We start from the raw sequence: 23,976 nt of genomic DNA, 5'->3' as shown, positions 1-23,976 counted from the left end.
ATAGCTACGTAATGTGCTAATTATCGCACTAGTGCGGTAAAGTAGCATCATATGTAATGTAAATCAACATTATCTCCTGTCAACCAAAATTAACACTGTGACAGGAACTGTTCATACGAAATATTAACAGTTCCTATCTATGCTCAGCTACTGTAAACCTATGTATTTATATTCAAAAAAACGAATGGATCTCCATCTGACTAACCACTGTTATGTCGAACATAGAGAGAATTCGTCATCGTCGCAATAACATACCTGCTTGGCAGTTAAGACGACTGCTTTATGGCAGACATAAAAACGATTGTGCTAGCTAGACTGGTTATCACAGCAAATGCTCTATGTATACTACGGTGAACTACGGCAAATATCTTGTTTATAAAACTAACTATAGTTCGTTTTTTTTAGCATTAGAAATAAGGTAAACAATCTTGATGTGTCTTTTAATTGAAAAACACATTTTAAAAATAAGTTACGGCAAATACCTATGTAACAATTATGAATCTAATACGATCATTATATTGTTCTGCTTTCATAAATAATAGTTTTTGATTTTTAAAAAGCGTTTTTCAATTAAAAGACATGTTTTGTGCCACAGAAAGATCGCTTACCTTCTTGCAAGTTCTTTCTAATGCAACATGGCATGCTATAAAAACTAAGAGCCTTAGAACGAGTATGAGTTGAAGTTCTGCACTTAAACGTCTGTGTTTACAGTGGAGACAAGACAGATTGCTATCAGAATTATGCCGCTATAAATGCTTTTGACAAGTCTATTTTAAAGACCACTTTGAGTGTACCTGGTAGCAATATACCTATATCATTTTTATGTCAACAATAAACTTGTTTACACTGTGTGTCATGCTTCAAAACGGCGCATTTTTTTAATGTGTCTGCAAAGTTAATTGTATTCACATTTAATTCCTATAGTTATGATGTCTTATAAAGTAATTTATTATGTGGTTAACATAATAATTTGTGCAATTTGACTTATAACAAAGGGTTACAAAGCGGCCTGTATGTGGGGGCAGGAGCACATTTGAAATGGTGCACTGCACTGTCGCATTTGACAGTCGTCAAAAACCAAAACATAAGACGGTCGTTCTGATTTTTAAGTTATAGCTGGTCAACCAAATCTTGTCAGTAAAAAAAGGCGCGAAATTCAAATTTTCTATGGGACGATATCCCTTCGCGCCTACATTTTTCAAATTTGCCGCCTTTTTCTACTGTCAAGATCTGGTTGACCAAGTATAACTTTGATATTGTTTAAATAGGATTTCATAAACATCTAAAAGACTAGTATATATTATGTATTATACATTTGTGTTTTGTACACTACCTAATGGTTCCAACACTTTAAACGTCCCAGTTCATTTAGATCCAGGTTACCGTTTGATGTCTAAATCATAAATACTAACTAATATGTTGATCAGGAAGCAGCTAAGTGCCGTCGTACGTATGTAAATAATTCGTTCAATAAAACACCATATGGAAACTAGGTCTACCCGGAAACGTTAAGTCTGGGGTCGGGTCGTGGGGTTAGTGCCAAAACTTGAATACTATTAGCCTAGATCTGGATAATCGATGTTAGCTGCTAGTTTTTGCAGGCGTCAAGCCACGGGCCTGCTATGAACGCCAATAGTGCTTCCAGACTTGCAAATCAAACTTTAGGGGAGGTGGGGGGCACTTCGATCTCTGGGAAACTTGTACCATTAAAATTTCCAAGTTACGAAGATTTTCTAAAAGAGCTACAACCTAAAATGACTATACTGGATAAGCGATTCCATTTCAATGGGATCGTGAAGCGTAATCAAAAACTGTAAAAGTTGACAACTTAGGTATTCGTTTGAATTACAAAATCTGGAAAGTCCAGATATGATTACCTACCCGTGGAAACAAGTTTTTACGAAACAACAGTATTTCGACGATAACAGTGGCCGAGCTTAGCAGTTGTATCTATGTCTATCTTATAGTTTCTGTTTCTTAGACAATTTCAGCCATATCTTATACTTGGTTAGTTTCTGATTTTTCCTCAATGCCTCCACACATACAACTTTGGAATACATACTTACATTTCGAACAACCTTCCGCTTGTTTGGACAATAATCGTTCCAAACGGTTCCTAATGGTCCGAATGATGCCGGTCGTTAACTGGCTAGCCCGAGCGCTTGTTTACCGCGTTAGACGCGCGTTCGACTGTGAAATTGCCCTTACAGCATCTTTGGCCTAACCTTGCCGATTGTGTCATAATTTACTTATGGGAATTAACGTTATCACTCCGTAAGAGAGGTTATATTGTTAGTGTTATATGTGAATAGATAGACCCTGTCTAGCTAGATCAAGCTAATACGCTTTATCAATGCTGAGGTGCGTTTTAGTCAGTTTAGATTTGTACCTAATAAGTATTGTAACATTATAAAATACGTCATTGGTGACCTGATTGATCGATCCAGCCAATAGGATGAACATCACCAAACGCCGCCATGTGAATATAACAACTACATTGCTTACCATATATACACATATTTAGATGTATCATGCAAACCCTTCCCAGCACATAGTTAAAGGATAAACATACCTAGACACCAATGCTAAACAGTACTAAGTCGTTCACAACGAAAACTTCTACCAGTTAAGGTGCTTTTAGATTAACTATACTCATTTTAATTCATGGAGAACACTCCATCTTTAGTCGATAATTTCTCAATTCGTTTAATTAAATTCGTAAGCATCAGTTTTTGCTCGTACTTAATAGATTTTTTCCACATTAAAAAACCCCATCAAATTCATTTATCGACGTTACAACCGTGGTTACAACATTACTAAGTTGGCTAAATTGAATCGATACTTCAGTGCAATCACTGCATTAATATATTAAATTGAGTAGGTACCTAAATAAAAGCATAGTACTGATTATATCCCGCCATGCAGGGGAAACCGGGGCAAAGCGGAGTAGTTAACGTTCTTTGGGTAATTAGTATAAAACGTAAAGATTGCTCATAATATAATATTCGTAAATAAAGTGAGTACCTATCGGGTGATCGTAATCGCAAGTACACCTAGATGCCACATTACATTATATAGACTCTATTAGCTTAGATATAAAAGATATTATTGCAGTTGTGGTTTACATATGACCTACCTACATAATTCATAAAAATCCAAAGTCATCATCGTAAATTGTAATAAAATAGTTGTTAGTTTACTTTCCAGGCATCCACTTTCCCTTTCTAGAGCAAAGTAGATAATATAAATCGCGAACGTCCGCACAATTTTTTCCTTATTTTATTAGTTAATCTAGACTATTTTTCAAGCCAAAAATACTGTTTTTTAAGCGAGGGCTTCTGTACTTTTAAATAATCTTTTTAACGACAGCAATTGACGACACCCCTGTTTCTCAACAGTCCTTCGAGTTGAAGTGTGAAACGCTTTACGTAACCTTTGCACTGTGCTGTGAATCTTTCTTCACCACTTATTACTTACACTACTGTTTTAGCCCTTGGTGTAGGTACCTACAGCAAACTTTGTGCTGTTAATTATTGAGATTAGGTAACTGGGCGGGACTCGGACTCTGAAGTAGAAACTGAGAATGTAAGATACAACCGGAGGCCTCTAATAATCATCATCATCATCATCATATCAGCCTTTTATCGCCCACTGCTGAGCATAGGCCTCTCTTCGAGTACGCCACTTATCCCGGTCCTGAGCCAATCTCATCCAGAAGTGATCCGCAATCTTCCGAATATCGTCTACCCAACGACCCAACGGACGCCAGGCACTCCTTTCGTCTGTAAGCGGCCACCACTCCGTTAACATTTTGGCCCACCTGCCATCACTCTGCCTGGTAACATGTCCCGCCCAGCTCCATTTAAGTTTGGTAATGATGTATCCGACGTCTTGCACCTTGGTGCGTCGTCTAATAATGGGAGAAGCTTTTTCTAATTAAGTTTAAAATCTAAAACGTGTCTCCTAGACATGACTTAACGACTAAGTACCTACTCCAATTTAGGTTCTGGTTTTAGATCTATGTTTGGCACTCATAACAAACAATGGTCGAACTCTTTAAATATGAAGATGTGTGTTAATATGTTCTCCTGTTCAAATCAGCGGTAAATAGTTTTGCTCTTGATTTTAACGACCTTAGCCTCCAAATCGGTCATCGACCATAAACGGACGGTAACATTAACTATTCCAAAATCTAATCATAAAGGCAAACATTACACGACATTGTTTCAACCACTAATGACTTCATTATCATTAGGTACGTTCCGCCATTTACTCGTGATGATATTTTTTCGAATGACCGCAGACCGGCCAATTTAGGAAGTGTCGAGGGTCGCTGAAAAACTAACGGATAATTTGACAAATCTTAGTGTAGCCAAGGTGTAGCATAATTATCGGAAAATGCGTCATGTGATCGTAAAAATTGTTACGTCATTAGAAGCAGAAAATAGTTAGCAGTACAGATAATATTTAAAACTATGGGTTTCCAGTTGCAAGCATATTATCAAAAGGCTCGTTAAACGATGTAACGTTTACCTAAGTATAATTATATTGTTAATGCTTAGGTACTCAACATTAGATTGAACCTAGTTTAAAAACTTTAAGTACCTATTTATGAGTTACAGTGGCCAAACCTATGTTCTTATCTTTGTGACGCCCTATATATTATGGAGCCAAAAGTATAGAAAACACATATAACGTCATTCATATTAGTGCCACCATAGTCAATTCAACTAAAAACTTTTAAAATAATGTGACTGATCTTAAACTAACTCAATTATCTTAACTGAATTTTATGGTTCAGTAGCAAGTTGAGCGAGATCAAAGGACAGGAAGACACCAATCCCGATTTCCTCTCATAATACCTAGCTAGACAAATTGTACTATTTTCGAATTATCAGCATTCCCGAAGATACAATGTGAATTCAACTTTACGTTTTCAAAATAAGGCACATTGTTACATGTCAAAGTTTGAGATACCGAAGTTACATTCGGAATCATAACTATTTACCGGGACATCGATATGTTATGTTGGATTAATGAATAGACTGACGGTACCAGAAGTTTCACAGATCTTAAGAATGTATAGAAAACATACGATCATTATGATCAATACACACAATAAAACATTGTGAAAGTGCAATGATATTCTCGGATACAAACCAAAATAAACATTAATACGAAAGATGCGAAAACGATATTCTTCTAATTCGTAACATAATATTATAGGTACTAACTCAATTCCGATCGACTGAGTCACACACTCATTTCCACAGTGTCGTTGCATTCTTAACCATCTTCGTATAGACATAAAGTTATCATTTAGTTCGATGGTCCAAATATTTCGATGACAGCAATACAGTATAGTTTTTTATCCTTCCAACACACGCAGATCTGATTCCGTAAGGCTTGGAAATTTGTTTTATTTTTAGCGGTTAAATCTAAGGCCGTTGAACCTTCTTCGTCGTCGTCGTTTCTTTTGCATGATGCATTTACGAACCAACTGCTTTAGTTTTGATAAGATGTACCTATATTTAAGTACCTTACGTCAGTTGTGCATTGTGCACCTTTTCCATTGGAATTCGTATCATGTTTGACGAGCGAGCGGGTTCTCATCCTTCTGGACTGTGGAGTTAGCAATTCTGATCCCGATAAGATAAATCTATTTTATACATAGGTACTTACTTATATACTTGTTTGTGTTATTAGAACGATCGTTGAGATTGGTTTCTGAGACTAGATATGTTGTACCTAGCCTTTAAAGTGAGCTCCATAATAGGTTAAGAGTAGCTAGTTTTTGAACAATGTTGGTTTAGTTTATGTTAATATGTTAATTATATAAAACGGACAATCGGTCATTTTAATTATTTTAATTGTTACTTTCTTTTGACAGTATCTGACTGAAGCATCCTAAAGAGCCCTGCAAGCATGTTGCTTAGCTCTCATTCGACTCAGATGAAAGTCATATATGTATTTTATTTCCGTGTCGTCTAAGATAGGTACATCTACTTGACCCCGATAAATGTTTTCATTAGTAACATTAATTAAGAGACGAGTGCTTTTTAGAGAAACTGCACTCGACATGTAGGTCAGAATCTCATCTGGTTATTTCTAGATACTCGACGGTGGAGGAAATAAAATTAAATCAGTGCTGCATTGCGACCACCCGTGGTGCATTTAAAATTTTGTATACGTACTCGTATGTCTAATGCTTAAATGCTTATATTAAAGCTTGCTCACGAAAATGCATAGAATTAGAATAGACAAGAACAACTGTCAATCTTCAAAAGTGCGACCAAAAATGAAATGCAAGTGTGTGCGTAAATTGTCTATGTGAGATCAAAAATAGTGATGTCATGTTACAACATATTAATAATCTGTCGGTGTTTGATTGCTTTATCGACTACTTTTTCAAATGTATTATTTTAAACGTTAAAATTCTACGACATTATGATGTATAAAATAAACTAGAGATGCCCCGAATAGTGATTTTGGCCGAATAACGAATACCGAATATTCGGCCCCTCTCTCGGCCGAATACCGAATATTCGGCATGACATGCGAACATTTTGAGTCACAATTATTATGAAACCTGATCGCTAACAAAGCTCAACGTTAGATGACCTTAGCTAAGATATATTTTTGTTGAAAAGCATTAATGAATAGAGTCAAACAAAACAGACTCATGATACAAATGAAATGTTTTTTAATCAAGAAATGCTCAAAAAAGGGTCCTCGTATTTACCAACTTTCCAAGAACACATTATAAATATTCCTACAAAGTTTTTGGTTATTTTTATTGTGCAATTTTTCTTTTTAAGTAGGTGCAACAGATATTCGGTATTCGGCCGAATAGTAGGCAACATTCGGCCTAATACCGAATATTCGGCAAAGTGGCCGAATAGGCCGAATACCGAATAGTTGCCGAATATTCGCGGCATCTCTAAAAATAACACCTGCCCTAGTAGCACGGTCGCATTTTTATCGTTTATCACCATGTCTGTCACGTTCTAACAAGTATGTAAATGCGAAAGTGACGGGCATAGTGATAGTCGATAAAAATGGAACCGTGCTGAGCCCGCTGCACTGCGTGCGCTATCAAAATCGTTACAGCCTTATCTTAGTCTAACTCTTACTGTGTTGGAAAGTGAAGTTTAAATTTACTGCTAAACATCTGCACCTTCAAAATGGTATAACAATCGTTATTATTTGAAGTCGGTTATAAAGGTTAATATCTTAATTATGTCTTGTGAAGAAATGATTACATAGCTATTAATATACCGACAAGTTATCGATACTATCATCTGAACATTTTGTCAAGCCCTAGCGTAAAGTAACAGTTTATGTTTTTACACAATATATTTTAAATGATTGGGTAATATGATAAAATATTAGTACACAAAGGAAGAAAAACTTATAATCAACTGTATAAACCGGCTTCTTACACTTTTTATGCTGTTAATTTGACAAAATATCGTTAAGAAAATTTCGCTCGGAATATCATTATTCCTCTGAAATGAGTATTTGCTAGGTTTATTTGGCCCCGTGACACTGAAATCCGGTACAATACAAGACACTATCTTCATTGTATTACTTTATCAAATAGTTTTCTTCCGAATTTGTGTATATTTTTCAAATTGAAAATTACGGTGATACGCTCTTGGCCGTCCGCGGCCGTCGTCAAACTCAAAAATGGTCACGTTTTCTCATTTGTAGTTCAACTCTTTCGCACTCATGCGATGTTCATATACGTGATGGCTTCCCTTTCGCACACTTCAGCTGTCTGTCAAGCGCGAGCGCGAAAATGACAAGTCTGTGCGAAAATGTCATCGTAAATTAAGTACGATTCCACTGTCACCCGTCACCCAGTATATTCAATATGAATCCAGGAAATATTTCCCAGTTTGTATAATATAGTTGCAACAGATACCAAGCAAGACAATAAAGTATGATGTCACCTTGTAAAATATCGCAAATGATCTCCGGTTGTGGTATAGGTACGCTTTATCTACAAAAAGTACCTTACAGTAAAAAAAACCTTAATTTGATTCTGAATACCTAAGTGGTGCTGATTTCTCATTTTCGTAATGTCGTTAACGTGGCTGAAAGATGAATTAAAATACCTGAGTTTCGGCTAGAATATCAGTCAGTTGCAGATGCAGTGATTTTCCCCGGTATTACTGTTCCCATTTCTTTAAAAAAATTACCTACTTACTTACTGATTTTAATCCCGGTTTGGTGTGTCTACGATAGAATGACTTTGCATGGGGTATCAATTATATAATATTTTGTTTCGCTTCAGCATACGAATACTAAACATTTTGTTCAAATGTTAACCGGAAGAATTACGACTTGTTTTAAATGTATAAGATGATCAATCGGGCGTCAGCATGTTGCTCTGTTGATAGGACACAACTGTGGGTTGTAAATATCGACGATATGCAGGGCGTTACCAAAATAGGATTCAACCGTTGCACTTGATTGTTTTTTTTATGTTTGAGAATGTAATCAGGCAATCTAGCATGAGTTGCGTTCTCGCGCGCGACTCCATGCCTACATCAGGCGCGACTTCAAGTATGGATTCTCGAACGAGAACGCAACTTATGCTAGACCGCCTGATTTCTACTAAAACAGCTCACAGCACTGGCTCACAGTGAGAAATCTACAGTATGCAACAAAGAACTGTTAAACGTAGGTACCTACCGATAAGTGTCTTTCTTTTACTTTTCTCATCATGTAAGAATAACTGTTAGGGTAGGACTGCCGTCTTCCGTCAGTTCCTTATATTTAAAACTCTTAGTACATGCAGCTCTTATAGGTAGCTCGACATTTATCATCCCGTCGTTGCATTTGCATGTTAACTGTAAAAAGGCAATAAAAAAGAACTTGGCCGCTATCGTCTGATATTTACATTATTAAACGTTGCACTTCGGCTTAAAAGATAATCATAACCGAAGTGTTCGGCCTCCTCGCCGCGGTATCATTTCATGTCCTTATCTCAACTGGCGATCACGAAATTACTTTATGCCTGTACCTGCACTGAAAATTATGCAAAAATGCAAAATGCATCTTAATATCTTAGTAACAAACCATCAAATGCTTTGATAACGGCTGCGATGATGGCAAAACTAATTTTGCTAAGAGCATCAGTACACTTGCGCATGTAAATGTGGCAGCATTCCTCGCAACTTAGTTGGTCGTGCTCGTGACTCGCTTTCTTTGGCAGGACAAGTCTTTAGTAGGTACCTACCGATCGAGATAGGAAGGCACTTAGGATTGCTCTAAGAACTAGAAATATGCTTAAGGATCATTGGGATGGTATGTGACTTTGATTGATTCAGTTAACGTTCTTAAACCGGCATGTTTAAGTAGGGAACATCTTCTTTCAACAGGCTTACGGAGATGTTATCCGCGATAAATCGTTTCATGTCAGCATTCCTTAACACGCTCTGCCTAATCTAGTGTTGGGTCCATCTAATAAGCAAACTTCTCATCGTGACCATTTTGGTGTTTACTAAACAAGTTTTTATTTTGATTTATGATGGGATGCATTAGAAACTTGCAACATATAGTTAATTAATGCAAACATGTCTAGGATGCAACACAACACCATTTTTAATCGTTATGACTTGGTTCATAAATCTAAATATTCATTTTTCATCGGTATATCCGTCATTCAGATCCAGATCCAGAAAGCGTTTACGTCAATTATACCTATTCAGGGCATAAAATGCGGACGCATAATAATATATACATATATTGCATATTTTGGTACCTTCACATTGGCGTCGGCGTTTGTGTTGTTTACCACACATATTTGTTTTCTATATATTTAAGTATTTTTTATTATCTATTTAGCTAGTATTTTTTTAGGCTTTATATAAAGCTTCGCTATAAATAGTAGGTATATTGGTAGTACCCACAACACAAGTCTTACGGAGCATAACATGGGACAAGAACCTAGGTTAATTCGTGTAAGATTGTCCCATAAAATGGGTGTCTCCTTTCTTGAGGTGTTGAAATTTTTCTGTGTTAAACTTCAAAGTTTATTCACCTCCACAGAACACCGCCTATAGAAACCTAATATTGGCCATTTTGTTCCCGACGCAAATCACCAAACTGTGAGGTGCGGGAGGGGTGCTCACGGCGTTGCGATTGGTCGTTCCAAACATGGCGCGCTAACACGTGTACGCGTAGGGATGGGACATGTTCACTACAGGTAGTGGGTACTGCTACCAGTGATACCGAAATTTATTGTGGTAAAATTGTTACCAATTTAATGCCAATTTAGTATACTTAGAGTAAACTTACTTAATAATTATATTGATTAATTTAATATTTGATTGAGTAATTTAACAATGTACCTGAAATTTTTACTTAACATATTAGGGCATTTCTGTTTAAAGTACTCAGAACTTGAATTTTAAAGTTTAGAATTTTTATATTATTTCCACTCAGAATCGCAATCTCTTTCGATACGAGAAAAAAGTGTCGCCAAAATCTCATAGGTACAATTATTTTCTTTTGTCCGTTTTATTAAGGTCATAGAAGGTTGTATTGAAAACATATTCAAATGGACCAATAACATATGCCTATTACAAATCAACTCTTGAGTTCTCTCGCACTTCTTTGAAGTTCATCATCAGGTCCATCTCGTGACATGAGACCTAACTGCTCACCTAGAGGGTTCTAAAAAACCCATACAACATATGTCTATCACAAACCAACACCGAGTTCCCTCGCACTTCTTGAAGTTCATCATCACGTCCGTCTCGTGACATGAGACCCTAACTGCTCACCTAGAGGATTCTAAAAAACTCATACAACATATGTCTATCACAAACCAACACCGAGTTCCCTCGCGCTTCTTTGAAGTTCATCATCAGGTCCATCTCGTGACATGAGACCTAACTGCTCACCTAGAGGATTCTAAAAAACCCATACAACATATGTCTATCACAAACCAACACCGCGTTCCCTCGCACTTCTTTGAAGTTCATCATCAGGTCCATCTCGTGACATGCGGTCTAACTGCTCCGCTGGCCTAGAAGATTCTAAAAAAACTTACACAACATATTACCTATATATTATGTCTAAAATGGTACAATACGGTATGACGAAGCACGAAGTTTCCGCAACTGACGAAACCATCGTCGTCACATCACTAGTCGAAAGGGAAAGGGATAGCGCATTGCATTTTCAAGTTGACGAAAAGGGACGGACATACTTCGCCTCTGCTTACTGACCAGTATAAAATGAACCCCGCGGACAAGAAACATTATTCAATGAATTTGACTTTCCTGTGGGATGTTATTCCATCTGTTTCGTAAGTAGAAGTCTTAGATGACTTGCCAGACCATTTTACGCTGCAATATCCCATGATTTCCCAATGAATTCAATAGTTTACGATTTATTTTCTTAGACTCGTGCATACTGCTAACAGGTCGTAACCTTGGGCGCAACTGATCGGAGCGGTGCGCGAACAATCTTATATTTGACCTATACACCATACGGGCGATGACCGCGAGTCGTCCTATAAGGTCGGTCTATAGGGGTTGGTCTGTGATTCACCTCTCATGGTTTGAAACCTTCGGCCCCTTGAAAAGCTTATAAGATTCCGCAAAACCCGTTCCAAATGGCGATTTTTAGGTATTGTAATTGTCAAAAAGTAAACAAAGATCCTAAAATTTGTTTGTGTGTTTTGTTTGTCATGATAGGTAAATATTGGTAAATTTATACCAATTCATTCAAGTGACGCACAAAGAAAGCGCACTTGTGGAGATAAATCAGACGCGCTGACACCGAACAAGACGGACATGATGCGATGATTCAATTGCATTTTCATTCGCACTGCATAACGACTGAATTATGAGTTACACAAAAATAGTTACCTACTTATTGAAAATGCAATAGCGAGTATGGGCGACCCGATATTAACCAAAAAACATTTTTCACCACACCAGCTCGTAAAGGCTCTAAAGAGAGCTGACGGTGAGACTGACGAGAAATTTTTCATGTTATCCACAAGAGAGACGAGTGGATTTCTCATGTTGACTAGTGTAATTAGCTTTTAAATAAGAATTTTTAATGATAAATATAGCAAGTTTTACTCCGGTATGATTTTAAGGCGGTAAAGTTCTAAATTCTAATCCCTGAAAACTGAATGAATTCGCTAACTTTTGAAAAACACTTATCAAATAAAATATGCAATTCTATTAGTCTCCTATATGAAACGACATAATAAGCGGCCGCAATTAAAGATTCAATAAAAAGTAGACAGGACCTAAGTACCTATGCCCAACTAACCAGGAACCTAATACTGCTAAAATACCTAAATGCACGAGATTTAGGTAGGTATCACGCGTAAATCCGCGCGATGGCGCATGTTAGCCCAGTTTAGAAATAACCTGGAATGTGACACATCATTATAACAGTTGGCGGAATGCGAATATGAGATCTTCGCCTTCCCTGGTTCCGGAGAGAGAAAAAAATCACGCCTGAAAAGGAAATCGCTCGAACAAAGTTATATGTGCGCCTGTGTGGTGCTGGTGGCGCTGCCATGGTATACTGCCGATGCTAAGTTGCAATACAGCCATGTTAGTTCCTTTTTTGGCCGCTGGCTGTAGTCAGGTTATTTATGGTGTAAGTAGGTGGTCTCGTTGGGTTGCCAGGAATCCGTAAGGGAACAAAAAGGAGTTTTCGCGCTAATGAGTGTTCCATATAAGAATTCGATTGATTTTATGAATCATACATTCTGCTGTTGAAGTTTTGTGTGTGGTGGGAAATATAGAAATGTACTTTAGTAAATACATTTATTAGTATAAATAACCATAGAACGAGGGCTAATGTACTACATCACGGTGCGCGTAACGTACCTTACATAACTCATTTTTGTTTCTATCGCATTGGTATAGGTACCTACAAATCATCCTATTTTGGTATCTTGTAGCTAACTATATTATTTAACTTACATAACTTGAAAACCGAACACACTAAACATAAACAATATGAACAAATTAGCTCCAATAGACTTAGGTAATAAGTTTATTAACAGGATATAGTTTGCGATAACGATATTCCTGTTAATTTTACGACTGTTTATATCGACAGAGATTTGTTGCACTGACTCTTAAACCCTTGGAGATACTGTCCATAGTCTAACTTTACGGTTTGATACAGTTTAGGAGTGTTAGACACAATGTTGCCTTTCTCAAAACTAGATCGCATCGATGTATTATCAATTTCTCACTTTTCGCCAACAGTAAACATATTCTTGTGACACTATAGGGTGCATTAAGTTGGCTAATGAATGACACCACGTTCTACTAAGTGTTTGGTGTCATAATAAAATGTGCTGTTTAGTAACATCGGTTGTTGTTTATTCCTAGTGATTTTATGTAACGCTGCTGTTAGTTAAATAACTTTCTCCGAGTCAGCGCCTAAATATAGAGGGGAAATTTTAGTTTTATCGTATTTATAGGTACACTCACAGTTTGATTTTCCAATTTTATTTCTTTCTTAACGCGACTTTTTAGCTAATTAAGTACATATAGTTACCTATAGCAACTGTTTCCACGCTCAAGACTAGCAGAGGTGGAGGAGTATCATCTTTACTCTTCTTACCCTCTCCTCAATGATTAAACTCATATTTACTTACACGTTTGTTGACTCGGCTGATAACTTATCTGTTCTAAAAGGCTGTGGCCGAAGTATTTTATTTATCTAACAATTAAACCACATTTGAAAAACTTCCTTTAAATGAACTTTTTTTGCAGGAAACCCCAACGACAAGATCCTCTACGGGCGTCCAAACAAGCGGCGTAGCGCGTCGTTCCCAGCGCCGCGCTCGCTCGACCGGCGCCACTCGCTCCGCATCTTCGGCTCGTCCAGCAAGTACCTGCAGCGCTGCGCCTCCACCCGCAGTCTGCACCACAAGCACAACAACACGACCGACAGCTCCTCTTCCACCGACTACCCGCCCAGCGTTGAATCAGCGTCGCCTAGTAAGATTTGCGGGTGTCCCGTGTAATGTCGTTTGTTTACCTATCGTTTTTACTGTAGACTAAACGGTTAGTATACGGTGTTCGCTTACCATTCATTAGCAGAGGCATCTCAACTCTTCAGAAGATGCAGAGATTGCTGAGGTATTTTATAATTGAAGCAACTAACAAAGAAATACCTACTTCTCTCAAGTTTTTTAAAGCAGTGGTGTAATAAAAGCTTGTTAAAAACAGGTGGGTAATAGCTAGTTGCCGTCCACGACCCCAGCATTTTTACCCACATGCTGTTTATTGTTTAACCTACCTAATGCTCGTATGAATTTGGTTCTAACTTTTAAATTAATGAAGGTTCATGAATTTAATTTCTATCTACTACTATACTACGCGGTTGTTTCAGAAAAAGCGTCCCTGCTGTCCCGCTTATTCAGACGAAGCGGCCGCAGCAAGCAGGCGCGGGCGATGAGCACCTTCTCTGCGCAGTTTCCCCCCACCGAGTGGTTCAACTCCAAGGCGGTGCACCTGCACTGCGTTGCTACACAGACCAACTCTAAGGTACGACAGATGTTCAAATCTGGTCCCTCATGGCCCTTGGGACCTGATTCTGACAATACGCAGTTAATTTCTCGAAGATATTAATTCGCACAACACATCAACATTAATGTAGGTATACCTACAGTACCTTTTGGCTTCTAGCAAACGAATACAACTAAGAGCCTGGGAAGAGATCGTCGAAGTAATGCTTGTTGTTTTCTATTTACAGGAGTCACTGCAGAGTCAAACATCATACGTGTCATCATATTACGACGGATCAGAGATTAGCAATCGGTCGTCCACGCTCCCGCGGCGACACAAGCGGCACCTCTCCACCGAGTCCGGGCTCGCGGGCTCCGTCCACTACGACCACTCCCCGGTGCGCCACTCCAGCCCCAGCTCCGGCAGCCTGCCCCGCTCCACTCTCAGCAGAAGCTCTACCAACAAAACTATGCTCGACCACTTCGGCTCCCCGCAACGAAACAGCGACCCTAAGCTCAGAGATAGTCCAAGCGGTAGCTTGAGAAGAGTCGACTACGCGCATTCAGACCACATCATGTCCACTAGCGGCCCCTCTAGCCTCGAAAGCACGACCACACATCGAACCCCAAGAAAAGACTCCAGGAACGGATCAGAACAGAACTCACCCATGAAAAGAAACTATCACACAAGTGGCAGCAGCGGTCACTCCAGCTTAGAATCCCACATATCAGACCGCACGCTGAAACCATCCCCTAGTCACAGCAACGCGCCGGGCCTGAGCAGAGCGCAGTCGCTTGTCAAGGTTCAGAGTTTGCAGAGCTCTCCCAAGAGCCTGCATAAATACAGAAACAAACCACCGATGGTTGGCGGCGAGACAAAAAACGGCAAAATTTCGCCGAGAACTTCTCCAAAAAACTGCCCAAGTACCCCCAAGAAAACGGCTACACCGCTGCACAACAAAGCTATAGGGCCGAAGGCAGAGAGCCCCTCTCCCACTATGATGTCATCCGCTAACGCCAACAACTCCATTACGCTTAAAGTTACCACGAATACGATATCTCAAAACGGTGGAACTAACACCAAGGTTTACGTACAAAATTCACCAGTAAGATCCGTAATCACGTTCGAAAACGGAAAAGTTACTGAAACAAGCAACGGCAGCAATATTTACATCATCAATGATGATAGACAAGTTGTATCCGTGTCGCAAAACGGTGTCGGGAACCAGACGGCAAAAAACCCAACTGAAACCTCATTCGAAACTTGTGTTGAGAAAAATAATCAGCTCTATCAAGAAACAGAACCACTCAAAGTCCAAGAAAATAAGTTCAATAAAAATTCCATAAACGATACTGGTATGAATAATAACCGCAAGTTGTCCTTGCAAATTGGAGCTACAAATAATAACAGTTTCATATACAAAAATCAACTGAACAATTCGAATGAGGTCGCTTCAAACCCTGCATCTCCAGCTATACATAATAACATAAATAATCTGGACAACACGACAAACAGCAACCCTTCCACTCCAACTAAGAGCTACGATAATATTATTGGATCTCTGGGGAGCCTGAGGTATCAAAAAAACTCTCTGACATCGGCTAACGGCGGACTACAGACAAATATAAATTCAAACAGCGAGTTGAAAAGCGTCGATTTACTAAAGAAAGCTGCAGCGTTACAAATGCTGAACGGACTTCCGAATGTAAATAACAGGATGAGCTCGGACTCCATCGCTAATCTTTTATCAAAAGGCGTTGAGAAACCGACCGTGTTAGGATCCGAGCCTAACTTGGCTTTAAAGAACCAAGACACGATTAAAGATATCAACACGTCGACGGAGAAGATAAATAGTTTGGAGAATAAACAGAAGAGGTACAGCCTGAGCCAGGAAAGTAAGAAAGAGAATCAGGATTTCTACAACTTCCCTAGCTTAAGTGACTTGAGCTTTAATTTCACTAGTTTAGCGGCACAGAAGATATTAAAAGGGGTCAGTATAAACAGTGTGGACACACTGGTGGAGCTCAACATGGCGGCCACGACTGAGAAGCAGAACAACCGTGACGTCGCGGCCGTGTGCACCGACTTTGGTCTTGTATAGTAGATATAACACTTGTCCATTTTGTTAAAAATGTAAAATAGTAGTCTTAACATTATAAAAATAAGTTAGTTGTGTAACTTATTCATAACTACTTTATAACACGCTTTAGATACGCACTACACGTAATATTTAGTTCAAGACCTGTACTCATTTTAATAATTTGTACTCCTCAACATTATTGAACTGTCTTTTACTGTAATCCTACTAAAAATCGTTTTGAAACTACTAACGCGTCAACAAAACGTAGATTATTATCGTAACAATATTCATACGTGTATTATCTTAAAACATAATCAGTAAATTCTTAGTTTGTAGCTCACTTTAAAGTAATGGGACAATAAAATCATCACCATGTGAGTAAAGGTGGCCTAAATCAACAATATTCCACAGAAAGCTAGTGCCTATATAATGTAGTATTAAGATTGAATTTCCTCCACACTGTAACTTCCATTATCCAACGTCTTGCACCTAATATTTATCACACCTATCCTATATTTAGCCTACAATTCCCTGCAACAGCACTTGTAAATGTGCCATCACTATCCAGTGTGGAAGTTGAGTACAAACTAGAATACCTGTCACCATTCAGTGAACCAGAGTCCATCCACCATTGGGAATTTATAAGAGTTTAATTAAACAAATGTCATGTTTAAGTGCCATAAATAAAATCATAGTAGAATGCATGATGTAGTTGAGCTGGCAAAAGATTGGTGTTGAAAATTGGTATCTGTAACATTAGATCTGCATGTGTCACTGATTCACAAAATCAAGGAAATTTTTACTCAAAAATCTAGTTTTTTATTTTATAGTATGCATAGATAATGTACATTAGCTCAAGTCTTTGCCTAAATATTTGCGGCAAGACTTTATTATGCAAGTTTGAGGACGGCTGAAAAGTTACCACTAAACATGTTGCGTAGCGCCATCTACTTCAGCTGCCAAACTTGGGATACGTATTTTTAGACTACAATTAATAAACGATTGGTAATACAAAGGATTTATCGGTTTTTTAGTGTCAAAAATCTCCAAATTACTATTCAAAATGAAACTCCTATACTGCGAGTTCAAAGTTCTTAATCATTATAAGAATAAAATGCAATAAAACATCTTGGATTTTGTGAATCACATGGTACAAGTAGAAACATAAAGGGTAATATTTATTAATTAGGGAATGTAATCGGAAGTCAATGCATAGATCCTAGAATAAGTGTTCCATAACGCCATTTGTAAAAATGTATTAACAATAAAAGTTGATGCTTTTAAAGTTTGGTTTTATTTTTGTGACCGAGGCTAATTTCAGGGTATTTATAGATGGTCAACCAAATCTTGTCAGTAGAAAAAGGCGCGAAATTCAAATTTTCTATGAGAAGATATCCCTTCGCGCCTACTGTTTTCAAATTTGCCGCCCTTTTCTACTGACAAGATCTGGTTGACCAAGTATATGAAATTCAGTAGGTGCGTAAAAAATATGAGGAACAGAGAGATAATATCTTCATAATCTCTCACGAAAATATCTTAAAGCCGTTTGTCCTAATCAATAAAGTTAGTTAGTTACTAGACGTTCCACGGCAAAAGGTACCTTATGGCACTTGACGCTTACGTCGCATAGCGCCGCAATAATAATAGCGCGCGGCGGCGGAGCGGCGTTAATAATAGCGTAAGCGCCAACGGCCATAAGGTACCTTTACCGTGGGATGTCACAGCTATAGTTTCCACATGCGTGCGCCTGTGAGGGCTTAGGTGGGAGGGCACTTAGGGCTTTTTTGAAGTACATAGGTAGAATAGACAAGGACAAACAATAGTGCAGTGGGATAAATCTGAAGGCGCGGTAATTTTGAAAATGGCATATATCTACTAAACTAGAAACACTTTCTACTGTAGCAACAGTACACAAGATGTGGCATTGATGTGGTATGAAGTGTATCTAGTTTAATGGATAATATCTGGGAGACCGAGCTTTGCTCGGAAAACATATAAAATCTCAAAAATTAGCGTTTTCCCAGAGATAAGACCTAGCTAGATTTCGCCCCCGAAACCCCCCATATACCAAATTTCATCGAAATCGTTAGAGCCGTTTCCGAGATCCCCGAAATATATATATATTGTTAGCGGCATTTTCGAACGTAGCCCTAACTGACAGCGCATGCAGCTGTCATCGGGGCATTCTGTGAAGATGGCTTCCGGCGAAAACCATGGAAGCGTCGGTCGAAGGCATTTCGTGTATCCAGTTGAAAATAAATCCTTTACTCAAGACCTAGTGCGTTTTACTGTTATTAATATATATATATATATATATATATATATATATATATATATAATAAATAAATATGCAATAATTGCTCGTTTAATTTTATAAAGATATTTGCCATTTTCAAAATTACCCCGTTTTCGTATTTACCCCAATATATGTTTTGGTCAGCTTGGCCAAACTCTATGCAAAATGGACATTGCAGAAAAGCAACAAATGATTTTTGACAATGCAAGAATATGAAATCTGACAGCCTTGACAACATAGATTATTTTATGTCACAAAAATATTGCATAATAAAAAGTGGTGGTGATTCCATTTACCCTTTACATTGTCTTGAAACAAACAATGGTAAATTGCAATTCCTTGGATATCAAGGGTAAATTTTATTATACACACCTTTAAAGGTCACTGTTTATTGCCTTCATTTCACACACATCACCATCTTTTTGTCCCCCTTATTTCTTTGAAGACATATATGACAATGAGTCTCTACTTATTGATGATATTTATTGTAGTTCAGAGTTGGGGGCCTCTTAATAAATATTGAAATTATGATTATGATTATTATGAAAGACTGTCAAGAACAGTGGTGGGCAAAGTACGGCCCGCGGGCCAGCTCCGGCCCGCGAATGGATTTTATCCGGGCCGCCGCCGGTCCTATGAAATAATTAATATATGGCATTGCCCCACGATTCAAAAATAAATCACAAATCAAAATAAATTTTGGCTACAATTCTGGCCCTCCACTTAAATTTCCTAAACTTTCTGGCCCCCTATGAAGAAAGTATGCCCACCACTGGTCGAGAATGAATCCAAAGAAATTAGGAACCCAAATATGTATGTGTACCTATATGTATGTGTATGTATGTATGTATATGTTATTTGTATTTCCATGTACATTTATCATGAGTAGGGTTTGCAATCTGGATCCGGAATGCATGAAATTATCCGGATCTGGATCCTCCTCCCATACATTTCGGATCCGTCGTGCAAACCCTAATCATGAGGTTTTTCAATAAAGAGGATTTGTATTGTACCCATAATATCCCCCACAGAAGCCCACAGTTGAGTTTCATGGTTTTAATATTTTTAAATTAACTATAAATGCAGTTTTAAGAAAATTCCAAAATCATCCATTTGATGCGTAAAAATATAAAACTTTATTAAAATCTATAAGTAACAAGAGTTAAGTAAATTCCCTTAATATTACTCTATTTATTATCTAAGAGCAAGTTATTGTACTGTGCTCCATTACGTCACTTACTTGCGAAGGCTCGGTCTCGGTTTGACTCTTTATGGAATTCAACCAATCATCGGTAGGATCTATCTTAACTACTTCGGGATCAGAACTGTCACTCTTTTCATCTTCTGTAACGTTCTCACTGATTGTTTCTTTATTTTCGCAACATTCAGGCTCTTGCGCTGGCTTAACCGGTACGGGGTCAATTATTACTTCTCTAAACTGTTTGGAAACCTCTTCAGTTCTAATGTTCACGTAACACACACAGTTCTCCGTTCTAGTCAGCTGTCTCAGAGCTTCCTCTTCTATAGCCAAATTTTCATCCTTTTCTTTATTCAATTCCTCGATAGTCTTATAAGAGTACATGTGGTCATCATTCGGACTTACGTACTCTTCTAGAGTAAATATACTATTATCAAAATTAAGCTTTTCTAAATCGATTAAACCGTAATTACTTACATTTTCTAGTAATGTGGACTCATTGTCATAAGATATATGGATATTTTGAACATAGTTCCGCTTCAGATCATTGTCGTTTTGGCATTGTTTACGTATAGCGTCGAGCTGCCTCAGCGTCTTGAGTTCCCTCGCCTTTAGAGAAGCGTAAATGCGAGCAAATGATTGTTTTACTGTTGCCTTCAACTGAAATCAAACATAGATTATCTGGTAAAAAGATGTTAATTAAAAAATAAACCAGACATTCGCGTTATATAGCTTACGTTTTCAATATTTTGATCAAAATCATCTGGGTCACTCGCCATGTTTACTTTCGTGTTTTTTTAAATGGTGTTACCAGTTCTAACCACCACGTTCTACTATTTTGATCTGCCGATTTCTACTAAAGTGTGTCAAAGGTCTGTTTGATTTCAAACATAGACAGAGAGAATCATACTATCTTTGTCTAACACTAGTACTAGCACCCAAAAGAAAAGGGTGAGTATAGTTTTTTTTTATTCCTATTTACTGACAAGATTTGGTTGACCCAGTATATTTCTTTACCTTTCACCGAAAAGCTCATAAAACACCTATACACTGTAAAGAAGTCACTGACAAAAATTAAATTTTACCTTTTTACACATTTATTTATCATGACGCTTCTAATGAGTTAAAACTCGATTTAATTACGAATATTTTACGTTGCAGTCATCATCAAGATTCAGAACTATCACCAGGTTCATGCTATGGGTTGGTCAAACCAAATTAACAGTACCTAAATAAGAACAAATAAAACTATACTCATCCTTTTCTTTTGGGTGCTAGTACTAGTGTAAGACAAAGATAGTATGATTCTCTCTGTCTATATTTGAAATGAGACGCTCCTTTGACAAACTATACTTGATATATAATTAATTAATTATACACTGTAGGGTGCGTCTGGGAGACTTGTCCAGGCGTAGAGTCTGTGCGGAAAGAGAAGAGTCGTGGAATGTAATAGCCGTTAACATTCTCGTGCGAGCCACGAGACGAGCCGCGAGCCAAGCCACGAGACGCGAGTGTAAGCGTAAGCGGTGCGCTCGTGGCTCGTCTCGCGGCAGTGGCGTAACTAGGGGGGGTCTGGGGGGGGCACTTGCCCCGGGCGCCGTCCAAGGGGGGGCGCCAAAATGGGCAAAAGACCTCCCATAGAAAATGGACCAGCCAAAATGTAGGAAACAGTCAAATTTTTTTTTCGCGACTTAGGGGTCGGTCTCATAGTAAAAATTGCTCAGTATAATCGCAAAACCTCCCTGGCAACGGAAATGCAGTTATTTTTTAGCCACCCTGTATATAATACACGGTGGTCCAAACCTTTTTTTAGAATCCTCGTCGTTGGTTATCAGAATATACTCCATGTATGTTAGCCGATTTTTCGTAGTTTTCTAGTTTAACTTTTAACTTTTGTTAAGAAATTCCGGGGTGAAGCTTTGCGTTACTTTTATGCCTTCTAATAATTGTTCGTGGTATTTGCACTGATAACATGAAATAGCGATGGGGAAGTGACCCCATAAAATAATAGTAGAAATAACAAAAGAGGATTTTGATTTTTGTAATGAATTACTAATTTGGAAGCTTTCCACCTTAGTTCCTTTGACCGGCGACTCTGACAAATTATGACTATTAAGTATCACTTTTTTGACCTTTTAAAAAAACGTAGGGTCTAGCAGTTTCTAAAATAACCAAAAGTCCTTGAAATCGCTTGTATTTTTTATTTATTTAGGTAAGGGCAACATCTAAGCTTGACATGCTTGAACGTAAAAGTTAGTCTTTTTTTCGCAACACAGCCAAGTGAGTATGCTGATTTTTTTTAGCAACTGCGCCGTTTGTGAAGGATTACGTTAATAAAAAGAAACATTCAAAAAAGTTCAATAGTTTTTTTAAATAAATAATTGCTTCACCCCGGAATTTCTCAACAAAAGTTAAAAGTAATAAAAATAAAAATCATAATTGGAAAACTACGAAAAGTCATGAACATACATATTCTGATAGCCCAGAGCGTGAGGAATCTAAAAAAATTTTTGGACGGCAAGGTTTGGACCAACCTGTATAACACATGCCGTGCCAACATCGCTCGTTCTGTGATACTAGAATGCCGTGAAAAACCTGTGTCAGGTATTGAGAGCATTCTATCCAGAGTTTCGGTGTGGGAACGGGAGAATTTAGTCCAATTCAATCCCACCAAGGCTCAATTTTGCGCGTTTACCGCTAAGAAAACCTCATTTTTCAAGGCACAACCCTTCCCATGTCAGGGAGTATTGGGAGCCTCGGTGTTGACATCTCCATCAGTGACGTCCAATAATTTCGTAGCCACCTTGCTGGGTAGGCTGCGCTCGTATTCAAAAAACTCGGTGTGCTCAATAAAGGGAGGCGATACTTTACTCTGGGGCAGACAGATCCATAGGCGTACCCACGGTGGGGCAAGGTGGCGCAGTTGTCCCACCCTGGTCTCTGACCATAAGCTAAGAATCTCTGTTTCAACCGTACCCTGTTACAACATCCCCAGCCTCCCCTACTTCTGCCCCACCCCTTAAAAAATGCTGCGTACGACTATGGACAGATCCCATATGATGAGTAGGTACTGCTGTCACCTTTGGGCAGGAGCACCTAGATGCCACCTTGGTCCCTTCAAATCCAAAGGCGCGCTATGAATAATCTACGATCCCAAACTTATAGTTCATTTGGTTTCGGGGGGGGGGGGGGGGGGGCAAATTTGGTGCCTGCTCCGGGCGCCATATCCTCTAGCTACGCCACTGTAAAAATCGATTAGCTCGACGAGCTTAATAGCTGTGGCCGAGACACGAGACGAGCCATGACCCGAGCCACGAGGCGAGTGTAATCATTAGCTCGTCGAGCTTACGAGCTCGAGGCGAGACACGGACGAACCGCGAGCCGAGCCACGAGCCGCGAATGTAAATTATAGGTGGTCAAGCAAATCTTGTCGGTAGAAAAAGGCGCGAAATTCAAATTTTCTATGGACCTACATTTTTCAAATTTGCCGCCTTTTTCCACTGACAAGATCTGCTTGACCAGCTATAGCTAACAAGATTTACTTGACCAGCTATAGTTTGCCTTGATCTACCATTCTACCAAAAAGAGTGTTAGTGTACTGGCAACACACTAAAAAAAATTAATAGTATTGATTTTTCGTTTGACAAGTCGGCGGAAAACATCGTCTGTTTTCTAATCGTAAATGGATTAAAATAATTCGAGTTCTTTGAGAAATTTGAATTCTAATTGTGTTTCAATTTAAAAATGAGTGAATTAAGGCACCGAGGAGGCGAGGGTGATAGAAACGACAAAGCGGAGACCGCTGGAGAATCTGACCATGTAACTATGAAATCTTGTTTCTTACCAAATAGGAAACCAGTTTTAGTTTCAGCGTTACTTATATTACTGATAT

The 23,976-nt window shown here is 38.4% G+C and overlaps 3 protein-coding genes across 3 annotated transcripts in view; 2 read left to right on the top strand and 1 right to left on the bottom strand.

The window, feature by feature from the left end:
- Window positions 1–17,395, top strand: part of LOC134650329 (probable serine/threonine-protein kinase DDB_G0267686) — a 199,309-nt gene extending 181,914 nt beyond the window's left edge. The window contains exons 7-9 of the mRNA XM_063505290.1: window positions 13,773–14,000; window positions 14,395–14,549; window positions 14,758–17,395. Coding sequence (XP_063361360.1) covers window positions 13,773–14,000; window positions 14,395–14,549; window positions 14,758–16,611 — 2,237 coding nt within the window. The 3' untranslated portion in view covers window positions 16,612–17,395. The remainder of the gene's footprint in view (window positions 1–13,772; window positions 14,001–14,394; window positions 14,550–14,757) is intronic.
- A 2,596-nt stretch (window positions 17,396–19,991) lies between these two features.
- Window positions 19,992–20,905, bottom strand: LOC134650541 (uncharacterized). Its single transcript, XM_063505495.1, has 2 exons — window positions 20,822–20,905; window positions 19,992–20,744 (listed from the first exon to the last, which is right to left on the bottom strand). The coding sequence occupies exons 1-2, from the start codon at window positions 20,861–20,863 to the stop codon at window positions 20,085–20,087; spliced, it is 702 nt and encodes a 233-aa protein (XP_063361565.1). The 5' UTR covers window positions 20,864–20,905; the 3' UTR covers window positions 19,992–20,084.
- A 2,802-nt stretch (window positions 20,906–23,707) lies between these two features.
- LOC134650346 (phosphatidate cytidylyltransferase, photoreceptor-specific) overlaps window positions 23,708–23,976 on the top strand; it is a 33,612-nt gene continuing 33,343 nt past the window's right edge. Inside the window, exon 1 of the mRNA XM_063505306.1 lies at window positions 23,708–23,903. Coding sequence (XP_063361376.1) covers window positions 23,829–23,903 — 75 coding nt within the window. The 5' untranslated portion in view covers window positions 23,708–23,828. The remainder of the gene's footprint in view (window positions 23,904–23,976) is intronic.

This window comes from Cydia amplana, chromosome 8 (genome assembly GCF_948474715.1).
Source record: "Cydia amplana chromosome 8, ilCydAmpl1.1, whole genome shotgun sequence".
NCBI lineage: Eukaryota > Metazoa > Arthropoda > Insecta > Lepidoptera > Tortricidae > Cydia > Cydia amplana.
The sequence above is the reverse complement of the archived record's forward strand: the minus strand, read 5'-3'. Positions and strand labels throughout refer to the sequence as shown.